Source organism: Oryx dammah, unplaced genomic scaffold (assembly GCF_014754425.2).
Source record: "Oryx dammah isolate SB20612 unplaced genomic scaffold, SCBI_Odam_1.1 HiC_scaffold_2, whole genome shotgun sequence".
Taxonomy (NCBI): Eukaryota; Metazoa; Chordata; class Mammalia; order Artiodactyla; family Bovidae; genus Oryx; species Oryx dammah.
Genome location: NW_024070186.1, coordinates 89,659,935 through 89,671,876, shown reverse-complemented (window position 1 = coordinate 89,671,876; position 11,942 = coordinate 89,659,935). Strand labels below are relative to the sequence as shown.

The window sequence follows — 11,942 nt, the reverse complement described above, 5'->3', positions numbered from 1 at the left end:
GGGCGGCGGGGCGGAGGCACCCCGGCCCCGGCCCGGCCCAGCTGCGTCGCCGCCACTCACGGCGCCATCCCCGAGCGGACAGCCATGGCTTCGAGCCTCGACCCGCCGTCCCCGCTGCTCGCGCGGGTGTCCCATCCCGGCACGCACCTCCAATGGAAGCTGGAAAAGTACTTCCAGAGCCGGCAATCGGGCGGCGGGGAGTGCACCGTCGTGGCCCTGGACCGCAGCGACCCCAACTCGAAGACCTTCCGGGTGCAGTTCGAGCAAAGGGCGGGTGAGCTGAGGGCCGGGGCTGGGGGGGCAACCGCCGTCCCTGGAGGGGCCCCCCGGGCGTTCCATGCAGACCCAGTTCAAGCGTATCTAGGAGAGAGGGTGGGAGAAAGTCTGGTACCGTCCGTTGGGAGCCAGGAAGTGGGGGCTCCTGCTGACAGACGCAACCCCAACGCAGAGGACACAGCCCAGAAGTGCCCAGTCTCTGGTCTGGTTAATACTTGTCAGTGTCCCCGTGTTGACAGAGCACCCGTGCCGCCCCCAGACGCCCCTGTCACTTAGGTATTTCACTTTGATGTTTTTCATTATTATTCCATTGATTCGTTTTTTAGAATTGCAAGAGTTATAGGTACTAAGGAAAGGGGAGAAAATAATAAAGAAGAAAACACCCAGAGAAAAACATTGTGAATATTTTGGTGTATTTCCTCCGGGCCTTTTCCTCTGAGTGTCAGCAAACATATATGTAGTTATAAACCTGAATCTACTCTTTGATTCCTGCTCTTCTCACTTGATTTATGATGAGCATTATTCCATGACACTGAAATGGGAAACTCATGACAGTTTCAGGAACGTGACTTTTAATGAGTGGATGGTATTCCATCATCATTAAACTTTCCTTTCTACAGTATAACTTAAGCTGCCTTCTTTAGAGTTTTGGGACTTCCCTGGTGACTCAGCTGGTAAAGAATCCGCCGGCAATGCAGGAGATCCCAGTTTGATTCCTGGGTCAGGAAGATTCCCCTGGAGAAGGGAAAGGCTACCCACTCCAGTATTCTGGCCTGGAGAGTTCCATGAACTGTATGGTCCATGGGACGGCAAAGAGTAGGACACGACTGAGTAACTTTCTTTTTTTTAGAGTTTTGAATAGGCCCCTCACCCTCTGGTTAACCCACCATTCCAGGATGCAGGGAGCAGCCCTTACTGTGAGGGTGCTGGGGCAAGGTACAGATGCATGAGTAAGAGGGTTATTTGAAATTGCTCTCATTTCTATGTGTATGTGTATATTTAATGTCTCCACTGAAGGTAAGGATGGCGTGTTGAAAAAAGGAAAGCACCACATTGTGGTTGACAACCAACTTGTGACTATTTTCCTGGAACCCAATGAAAATGCAGAAGAGAAGACCAAAATGTCTTCTTCGACACAGTCACAAAAAGGGGCAAGCCACGATGAGAAGCCTCCAAGTGTAAAGGACATTCATAATGACGTGGATTCCTGTCTCCAGAAGGTGGGTATTGAAGGGAGCTATGTATGTCCCTGCAACTTCCTTTCCAGTCCAAGGACCATTTGCTGAGGATTTATTATGAGCCTGGCACTGTTGTAGACATTGGGAGACAGCTGTGCTTAGTTGCTTAGTCATATCCGACTGTTTGTGACCGTATGGATTGTACCCTGCCAGGCTCCTCTGTGGGGATACTCCAGGCGAGAATACTGTAGTGGGTGGCCATGCCCTCCTCCAGGGGATCTTCCCAACCCAAGGATCGAACCCAGGTCTCCCACATTGCAGGTAGATTCTGTACCATCTGAGCCACCAGGGAAGCTGAGAGGTACACAGAGATAAACACAACAGACAGGTCCCTGCTGGGGCTGGAGAAGTACATTGACAATAAGCAAGTAAACAAAATAACTAAAGTCATTTCAGAGAGTGATATGTGCTAAGAAGAAAATATAATGGGGTTTTGCCTTAGAGAGTGACAGGGCTGGGGCAAGGAAAGAGAAGGAGTTTGTGTTATTTCTGATCGGAAGTCACTAAGGAGATGATACTTGGCTTGAGAATTGAATGATGAGAAGGGACCAGCCATGCAGAGACATTTGACAAATCAGAATCAACTGCCTGCTATGTGCCAGGCACTGTCACAGGAGCCAAAGGTACAGCCAGGAACAAGCAGACCCTGCCCTCAGGGACCTTACCTTCTAGAGAACCAGATAATAATAGTAATCATATAGATAGGGAATAAAATATCTGCCAGTGATCAATATCTGCTAGGAAGAAGAACAAAGCAGAATTTGTTGTTGTTTAGTCACTCAGTCATGTCCGACTCTTTGCAACCCTATGGTCTGTACCCCGCCAGGCTCCTCTGTCCATGGGATTTTCCCAGCAAGAATACTGGAGTGGGTTGCCATGCCCTCCTCCAGGGGATCTTCCAGACCCAGGGATCGAACCTGCGTCTCCTGCATTGGCAGGTGGATTCTTTACCACTGAGCCTCCAGGGAAGCCCATAAAGCAGGATAAATGATAGTAAAGGACTGCTGTTTTAAATAGGATATCGGGAAAACAACCTCTCAAATGAGGTGACTTCTGAGTAGAGGCACGAATAAAGTAACGGAGCTAGCTAAGTGGATTTCTAGGGGGGAAAGATTTTAGGCAGAGGGAAAGTAACAAGCGTAAAGCTGACACAGCCACCCCCACCCCCAACACACCCAGACAGGAGCTTACATCCCGAGCCCAGAAGCTTCAAGGAGGGAGGCCACTGTGGCTGGAGGGCAGAGAGCAAGAGAGTGAGAGAGGACCTTGGAGAGGTAGCAGAAGTCTGGTCTTTGAGGGATGAGGGTCAGGACTTCGGATTTCAACTTAGATATTAGGAGAATCCTTAGGTAGTTTTGAGCAGGGGAGTAGAGTGAGCTGATTCACATTTCTCAAGGATCCCTCTGGCTGCTGTGTGGAGGACTGAGTCTAGGAAAATGCAGAAGTGGAAGGTCAGAGTCCAAGTAGGAGGGGCTGTAGTGAGCCAGGTGCCAGATGACATTTGGCTTGGACTCTGGGTGATCCTGATGGAGGTGTGAGAAGTAGCTGGATTCAGGAAACCTTTTGAAGGAAGATAGAAGAAAAGTGTTACATGTGGAGGGAACAGCTTATGCAAAGATTTTGAGGAAGAACAAAACATTAGAAATCTTGCTTTTATATTGTTTATATTATGTTCAATTTGCCACTGTCCTTTTTTTTTTTTTTTTCCTAATCTGGGGTTTCTCTCATATTTGAGTTTCTAAAGGCCATGGTTTAGAGGGACTAGCAACATTGCATGCAGTTAGGGGGTTAGTTTTTTTGTTTTGTTTTGTTTTTAAAGAAGGAGCATGCTGCTGCTGCTGCTAAGTCGCTTCAATCGTGTCCAACTCTGTGCGACCCCATAGACGGCAGCCCACCAGGCTCCCCCGTCCCTGGGATTCTCTAGGCAAGAACACTGGAGTGGGTTGCCATTTCCTTCTCCAATGCATGAAAGTGAAAAGTGAAAGAAGTCGCTCAGTCGTGTCCGACTCTTAGCGACTCCATGGACTGCAGCCTACCAGGCTCCTCGGTCCATGGGATTTTCATAGGAGAGAAAAAACAATAATAGGAAAAAACTTCATCCTCACATGTATGGCCCCCTCCCAGGCTCACACCCTTTAGTCAGAAACATAGCAATTTACCAAGAAAATGAAGTGCCTACCTTCCACCCGACTTGCCAAGGTCAAACCAACAGTGGCAGCTCTAGAATCCAGACTTTTTGTCCTTGGAATTTTTAAAAATGTTAATGCCCAGATTCTACATTTACATCACAGTCTCTGAAGATGGGCCTGGGCCTCAGCTTTTTTTTCTCCCTGGGCGATTCCAGTGTCCAAACAGAGTTGGCTGTTTCATCAGGGCAAGAGTGCCTCTGGGCTACAGTACAGTGCCTGCTCTGCAGAAAGGAATTGAAAGACGTCGTCATGGTTGTTTCTCTCATCTCTAGACATTCTACTGAGAGGAGAACATAGACCTGGATGTTTAATATATTTCATTTGTTCCCTTTTAAAATTTCAGATCTTTCTTACTGTCACGGCGGAACTGAACTGTCAACTGTTCTCTAAAGAGCAAAGGGATCTCATCACTGTTCACTGCCCCAGTGTCGCACGAGTGAAGGACCATGATGGAACTGAGAAAATCTGTGGTTACTTCAGCGATATTGAAAAAGTACATGGCTTCTTAAGTGACCAGCTCCTGGAAAGGGAGCAGAAACATAAATCTTCCCCTTTGACATCAGAGAGGGAGCCACTCAGTCAGCAAGACAGGAAGAGCTGTGTTTCTCCCTTCGAACCAGAAAGCAAGTCAGAAGACAAAAGCAACCGTTTTGAAGTTCCCTTGGCTTTCTTTGAATACTTCAGACACTCCTGGCCTGATAAAATAGCCTTCATAGAGAAAAGATTTGGTACAAAAATAAACAGTCAGGTGAGTTCTCCGAATATGGTCTATTTAGACTTCACCTCCAGTCAATCAAGTGACCTCGAAGCAGCTCGCAAGAATTTTGTCGAAGAATTTCAGAAGTGTGTAGAGACTCTGAAGCAGGAATGTGTTGCCCTAGCAGACAGTAAGCAGGCAACCAAAATCAAAGAGGAGTTAAATCACCAGTTTGTGAAGCTCCTCATAAAGGAGAAAGGAGGAGAATTAACTCTCCTTGGGACCGCAGATGACATTTCAGCTGCCAAACATTTTCTTGCCTCAAAGAATTTTGAAAGTCTTGTCAAGCCACCTGTGAAAATATTGACTCCTAAGGACATGATGAAAGGAATTGAGGTTGATACCGCTCACTATAAGCTTTTAGAAGCAGAATTATCCCAGGAGATATCAAAGATAGAAAAAAAGTACGACACTCAAAGTAACATTTGGGGGATAAATCAGAAAACCTGCATTCGATTTGAACCCAAAACCAAGAAGTTGGATCTATCCATACATGCTTATTCAAGTTTCATTGACACCTATCAACATGTCTCTTGTCAGATTACGAGAGAAGTTCTTTCGCTGAAACTTTTGGGCAAGGAGAGAAAACACTTACATGGGGCAAAGTTCTCTGATGATTTTAGGAAAAGGCACCCAGATATACACTTTGTGCTAAATCAAGAGTCAGTGACTTTGATTGGGTTGCCAAATCATCTTGCAAAGGCAAAACAGTATGTCTTAAACAGATGTGGGGTGTCTCCATCAGCTACAGAGAAATGGAATGAAACACTCATGGACACTGATAGTCATAATTCTAAAGCAGCTTCACCAACATTGCAGCACCCCGCCAGTTCTGAGGTGTCAGAAGTGAGTGAGGAACCGGACACGTGTGTCATCTGTTTGAGCACTGTTAGCAACAAACGAGTGCTCTCAAAGTGCAAGCATCAATTCTGCAGCCCTTGTATCCAGGAAGCCTTCTCATATAAACCAGTCTGTCCTGTGTGCCAGACTTCCTATGGTGTCCAGAAAGGGAATCAGCCAGATGGAAGAATGAGCACCGTTGTTGTAAGAGATTCACTTCCAGGTTATGAACCCTGTGGCACCATTGTAATTACTTATAAAATTGAAGGAGGCATACAAACAGTAAGTGTTTCTGAGTTCCATGGATTTCTTTCTAGTAAACTGAGATTATCAGAGCCACAGGGGCTGTTCTATTACCAACTGGCAGTAGATTTCCCAGACAGTTATCTCCATGGTCATATGAAAGGATTTTAAATGCTTATAAAGTGAACTTTGTGAGTAGTAAAAAGTACTTTGTTTTCTTATAACAGGTATCTTTCTTGTCTATTAAGGCAGAGAAGGGATGGGTGGTGATTGTGCGTTGGAAGGAGGATTGTATTCCCAGAATGAATTTGGGGAAAGAGGAGAAATATGAATTATAAGGGGAATCTGAGCAGACCTTCAGTGCTCTTGTTTTTTGTTTGCTCTATCTGCATATGAACACATCTACACATGTAGTGAAATTTAGACACAGATGTTTTCATGTGACATTTTCTTGCCTTCATACAGAAAGAGCACCCAAACCCAGGGGCAACATTTTCTGGAATACAGCGAACTGCATACTTGCCTGATAACAAGGAAGGAAACGAGGTTTTGGCTCTGCTTCGTAGGGCCTTTAAGCAAAAACTGATTTTCACAGTGGGGGAGTCTCGAACATCAGGAGTCTCAGGTGTCATTACGTGGAATGATATCCATCACAAAACGTCCTGGACTGGGGGACCACAAAGGTGAGAACCTTTTGAAACAGAATGGCTGCCAAATAGAATTTAAAGGTCATAAAACATGGCAATTTGAAGATGTGACTGTAAGGAGACAGTTTATATCACTGAGACTGGATGCAGTATTTTGACAGATGCCAATCAGGGATGATAATCTCAAAGACAGAAAGACTCGTTCCCATGACCTCTACCTTCCAACCACAAGGTATCATACAGTTCATAAATTTTGCATCAAAGGGCAGTGGATCTTCAGAATGCAAGATAAATGGTATCTAAGGTGATTTAATTTGGTATAATTTTAATACTCCACATCTATTTGAAGGGTAGATCCTAGGAATGTCACTTTGCCTTCTTTTAAGATCACCCTTTCTTCTACCCTCCTCTCCCATGAGTCCAGTAAAGATCCTAAATTCACTTGACCAATAGAACTCTAGAAAAGTCTTAGTTAATGGTGATGGAAGTTGTATCATGGGCAATCCAATTGCTCTTTATGAAATCCAGATAGAATACTTCAGACCCTTAGTATTCAAAAGGGAATATATCCTGACTTAATTTCCCAAATTTGAAAATCTTCCTATAGCAAAATGATTACCCTCCATAGAAATACAGTATATTATAACTTTATGAGAATCATTGCTTAACCATGAGCTGAAATTAAAGTCTTGTTAGAAGGCAGATCCTGGGCAGGTAGCTAGATGTATTCACCAGCTAAATGATTCACCTCAGCACACTTACAAATGATTATCAGTCATCAGCCTTCAGGATGGTTTGTAAATATCTGCAACTCTGAATGTTAATGTCAAGGACCTACTGTACAGATTTTTTAAAAAACATCTGTGGTGAAACTAAGGGCATCTTTTCTTCTGCAGGTATGGTTATCCTGATCCTCACTATCTGAAACGTGTCAAACAAGAGCTGAAAGATAAAGGAATTGAGTAAAAAGACTGTATTAAAAGGATGTCTCGAGCCAAGCTTCCAAAAGGCGCAGTTGAAGAAATAGAGTAAATTCTAATCTAAATCCTGTGTAAAAACACCTTAAACATTTTTTCATCTCAAGAAGTGGTTCGTATATGCAAGGTTGTCATTTCTGGAGTGTTACATTTTATGGATGAAAAAAGCCCCAGAGATCTTTGCAATTTTGCTGCAGAGGTATTGCACCTCATTCACATGTCATCATTGTTGGGGTTACAGGGGTGAAGTGCTGTGAATTTGAAATCACCTTCTGTGTTGTTCAGCTGAAGTACTTGATGCCAGTTGATCCTCCTTTTATTGCTATCTCTGCAATAGTCCTTTAGTTTGGTTTGTTTGCCCTTTAAACTCTATCCTAAGAGTAAAATCCTAATCTGAATGGAGGCAGGAGAGGGGAGGAAGGCTTTGGTTGTGAAAAATTAGAGAACCACATTCCTCTTCCTATCCCATGGCCAGAAGGGTGTCCAGGACAGAAATTGAGCAACTTTTGGTAATAAATGGAATCTCTCTCTTTAAGTTGCTCAGTCATGTCCACCTCTTTGCAACCCCATGGACTATAGCCCTCCAGGGTCCTCTGCTCATGGGATTTTTCCAGGCAAAACATACTCCAAAGAATACTGGAGTGGCCATTTCCTTCTCCAGGGGATCTTCCTGACCCAGGGATCAAGCCTGGATCTCCTGCACTGCAGGCAGATTTACCATCTGAGCCACCAGTCTTTGGGACACAGAACCTGGAGTATAGTTGATGCTTACTAAATTTTTGCTGCCTGAATCAAGTTGCTAATAACCCAGCAGAGAAATATATATTCCCTAAATCTTTGGCAGAGCTCTTGGAAGCCATTGGCTTTGGAAGCCATTTCTGGAGTTCTCACCACTTATTGGGGAAAATGAGTTTGTTACTCCAGAACTCATGGCCTCTGAACTCTGACTGGCCAAACTTTGTCCTTACTCCCTGCTGATCCTTCTGATCTGCCAAATGGTGTGCACTTCCCCTGCCATAGAAGTGCTACACATCTCTGGGCATTTTTTCTCTCTGGATATTATTGTACTTTTATGCATACCCCATTTTGAGTTTTAACAGATAAATCACAAAAATGTCCATAGACTATCATTTTCTCAGTAACTGTAGCCCCCACAGCAATTTCTTCTTCCTTTTGCTAAGTCCCACCATGTCATGCTTTCTCCCTTAAATTATTTCTCCCTCAGAATGACTGGACAGAGAAAAGGCTCAAGTTGCGCCTACTGTAAGGAATGTCAACATGCCAAAATGTACTTCTAAATGGTTTTCCAACTCACAAGTTTTAATAGCAAACTATTTCGTTATCCATGTTCCAGTCTTTTTCCAAAAATGATGAATGAGATGCTGTTTTCTTAAAAACACATGCATACAATTTGTTGGTCAGACAGTAATAGTTGATATTATGTATTTATTTTGTCCCCTTTATAAGAACTTTGTATCTGGACTATTGATACTATTAGTATCCCCATTTTATAACTGAGAAAGCTGATGTGCAGAGAGGGTAAGTACCTTGACAAAGGTCCCATAATAAGTAGCGGTGCTGTAATTGGAAGAAGTTAGGGTGACTCCAAGGCTTTTGTGCCCAGAGTTGTACTGTCTCCGACAAGGGGTCTTCTCCTCCATGGAGAAGGCTGAGGAGTTCCCATTATTCTGAGCTTCTCTCAGAAATGGATTCCTGCACAGTACTCAAAGTAGATTTCCTCTGAGGAAGTCCTATGTGAAAAATTTTAAACCCCAGAACTTTTTTCTTTGTTCAGAGAGTTGAGGAAATTTAAGGTAAATGGTATATATATATATTTTTTTCAAATCAGATTAGACGTTTAGTTTTTGGTGATTCATTAAAGTCTTAGAGTTATGTGTCTATGGATATTGTAGCTAAATTTGCTTCAAAAACGAAAAGTTTGGTTCCTGCTAAGATCTGGATCCTTGATTGCAACGTGTGTGCAAGTTTCGTAGTGTGAGTGGTTGTCGAGCATTTGGATCACTGCTTTTGCTCTGTGGAAGGTATTATTATCAATATCTGCTATAAATAAAGTTATTTCCCTTTTAGGAACATATTGCCTGTGTTCTTTTCCATTTCCGTTTTCTTTTTCCTAAGGTTGAGATTCTGGGTGTTTCCTGCAATACAGTCAGTGTGCAGCATGCCACTTGGGCAGATGCCTTTGCCTGGTTTTGTGTCTGTGTGCTCAGTCGCTTCAGTCATGTTCAACTCTTTGTGACCTGTGGATTGTAGCCCGCCCGGCTCCTCTGTCCATGGGATTCTGCAGACAATACTGGAGTGGGTTGCCATGCCTTCCTCCAGGCGATCTTTGCAACCCAGGACTTGAACCCATATCTCCTGTGTCTCCTGCATTGCAGGCAGTCTCTTTACCCACTGAGCCACCCGGGAAGCCCAGTTTTGCGTGTAGCTGTTGCTAAGTAGTATCACAATAGACTTAACTACTCTTAACTCCACTGCTGCCATGTTGAGCTGTAAAATTCACATTTCTAATTATCTTTCCTCCTTAACACATAGATTACTACAAAAGTAAAAGTCAGCTGCAGGTTTCACGTCTTCCCTCCTAAGAAAGCATATGTAGTAACCTATCAGAGTACACTTGTCCCTCCTTGCTCCAACAGTTTTTGTTTCACCTTTCCAGCATTAAAACTGCATTACCCAGATGGCCCACTGCTGCTGCTGCTGCTGCTGCTAAGTTGCTTCAGTCGTATCCAACTCTGTGTGACCCCATAGACGGCAGCCCGCCAGGCTCCCCCGTCCCTGGGATTCTCCAGGCAAGAACACTGGAGTGGGGTGCCATTTCCTTCTCCGATGCATGAAAGTGAAAGTGAAGTCACTCAGTCGTGTCCGACTCTGGTGACCCCATGGACAGCAGCCTACCGGGCTCCTCCATCCATGGGATTTTCCAGGTGAAAGTACTGGAGTGGGGTGCCATCGCCTTCTCCGCGATGGCTCACCAGGCACTGGCCAATGAAGACACCTTTGTCTCCAAAGGAAAAAAAGAGAATTATGAGTAATATTGAGATATTTGGTGTTTCCCTAAAGACAGTTTCTGCACAATTTCAGTGTGTGGGATTTTCCCCTAAGCACTCCAACACCAGCTGAGTGTCCTTCAATTCAACTCAGATCTGACACTATCTGGAGATAGCATCAGATTCCACAGGTAAGGGCCCAGTCTCACTAAACTCTCCTCCATTTCAGGAGCCAATTACAAGTCTAGATTTTTCCTGTGCTTCTGACTAAATGGCTATAAAATCAGAGGTTCCCACGACCCCCTCCTTGGGCTCAATTAATTTGCTAGAGCAGCTCACTAAAGTCAGGAATCCAGGTTACTCACTAGATTACTGTTTACTGTAAAATGATATAACTCAGGAACAGCCAGATGGAAGAGATTTTGTTGTTCAGTCGCTTAGTCATGTCCAATTCTTTGCAACCCCAAGGACTGCAGCACTCCAGGCTCCTCTGTCCTTCACCATCTCCTAGAGTTTGTTCAAACTTATGTCCATTGTGTCGTTGATGGAAGAGATGCATATGAGGAAAGGTCATGGAACTTCCATGCCCTCACTAGGGGCACCACAAAACTAAGCAAAACAACGTAGGGTCCACTTGGGTACAAAAGCATTTTCGTGTCCCCAATTTCTTGTTTGTAGAACAAACAAGAACATTTCAGCCTCCCAGATCTTCCTTGTGTTCCAAAGAGAAGGGTCAAACAGCTGCTAATTAGAGTGAGGGGATACAGAAACAAGGAAAGGAGGTCAAGAGACAGTCGTGCAGTGATGGTCAGGGTCCTGATTCCTCCTCAAGGGATACACATAAGAATCTGATACATACCTCTATCCACAAAATAATCAATAAACAATCTATAAAAGGAATAGAAAAGAGTTTTATTTGAGCCAAACTGTGGAATATAGCCCAGAATACAACCCCTCAGATAACACTGAGACTTGCTCAGGAGAAGCATGGTTTCAGGACATAAATTTAAAATGGTATCTCTCCTCCCCTGTCTACCAGGAAGAACAAAGCTTAGTCACTGGAAACAACTTTAGACACATAGCAGCCTAGAGACGGCACTGGAAAAATCTCATAACAAATTCTACTATCTGGTCTTTGTCTACCACTGGTTTTCCCATGCATTTGCCCTCCCATGATTTGCTGCCCATAGAGACTCAAGGTCCTTTTCCTTTGACTTATCGCTCCTCATCACGCCTCTAAAAATTTATTGTTCTTTTGCTAAGATGCTGTATAAGCTCAAGTTCTAACCAAATCTTTGAAATTCGCATCTCTGGGTACTCCCATGTGTTACGTGTATCACACATGTTAATAAACTTCTCTTTGCTTTTCTCTTGTTAATCCATATTTCATCAGTCCTATTCACAGGGCTCCAGGCAGAGAACCTCAGATGGGTAGAGGAAGAGATTTTTCCTCCTCTAATAGAAATATGTGAAATAAGTAAATTTTAAAGGTGTTAGCTAAAGCCTCTGTGCGTACTTGTAAGCTTAGTTGCCCAGTCATGTCCGACTCTGCAACCCCATGGACTATAGCCTGCCAGGCCTCGGTCCATAGCATTCTCCAGGCAAGGATACTGGAGTGGGTTGCCATTCCCTTCTCCAGGGGATCTTCCTGACCTTGGGATCAAACTCAGGTCTCCTGCATTGCAGGTAGATTCTTTACCATCTGAGCCACTAGGGAAGCCCAAAGCTCCTACAGTATATATATAAATGTATGTAATAGACATATAT

General features: G+C 44.1%; 1 protein-coding gene across 1 annotated transcript; it reads left to right on the top strand.

Annotated features, from left to right (window-relative positions):
* Positions 1-18: 18 nt before the first annotated feature.
* DTX3L (deltex E3 ubiquitin ligase 3L) lies at positions 19-9,257 on the top strand. The gene is made up of 5 exons (XM_040250476.1): positions 19-274; positions 1,294-1,496; positions 4,047-5,582; positions 6,009-6,226; positions 7,087-9,257. The coding sequence occupies exons 1-5, from the start codon at positions 85-87 to the stop codon at positions 7,154-7,156; spliced, it is 2,217 nt and encodes a 738-aa protein (XP_040106410.1). The 5' UTR covers positions 19-84; the 3' UTR covers positions 7,157-9,257.
* The last annotated feature ends 2,685 nt before the right edge of the window (positions 9,258-11,942 follow it).

Bases quoted from the DNA above. Each gene is read 5' to 3' on its own strand.
- DTX3L (XM_040250476.1), top strand. From the start codon at position 85: ATGGCTTCGAGCCTCGACCCGCCGTCCCCGCTGCTCGCGCGGGTGTCC. The intron at 275-1,293 runs GTGAGCTGAGGG...TCTCCACTGAAG, and splicing joins GCAGTTCGAGCAAAGGGCGG to GTAAGGATGGCGTGTTGAAA. The intron at 1,497-4,046 runs GTGGGTATTGAA...TTAAAATTTCAG, and splicing joins TGGATTCCTGTCTCCAGAAG to ATCTTTCTTACTGTCACGGC.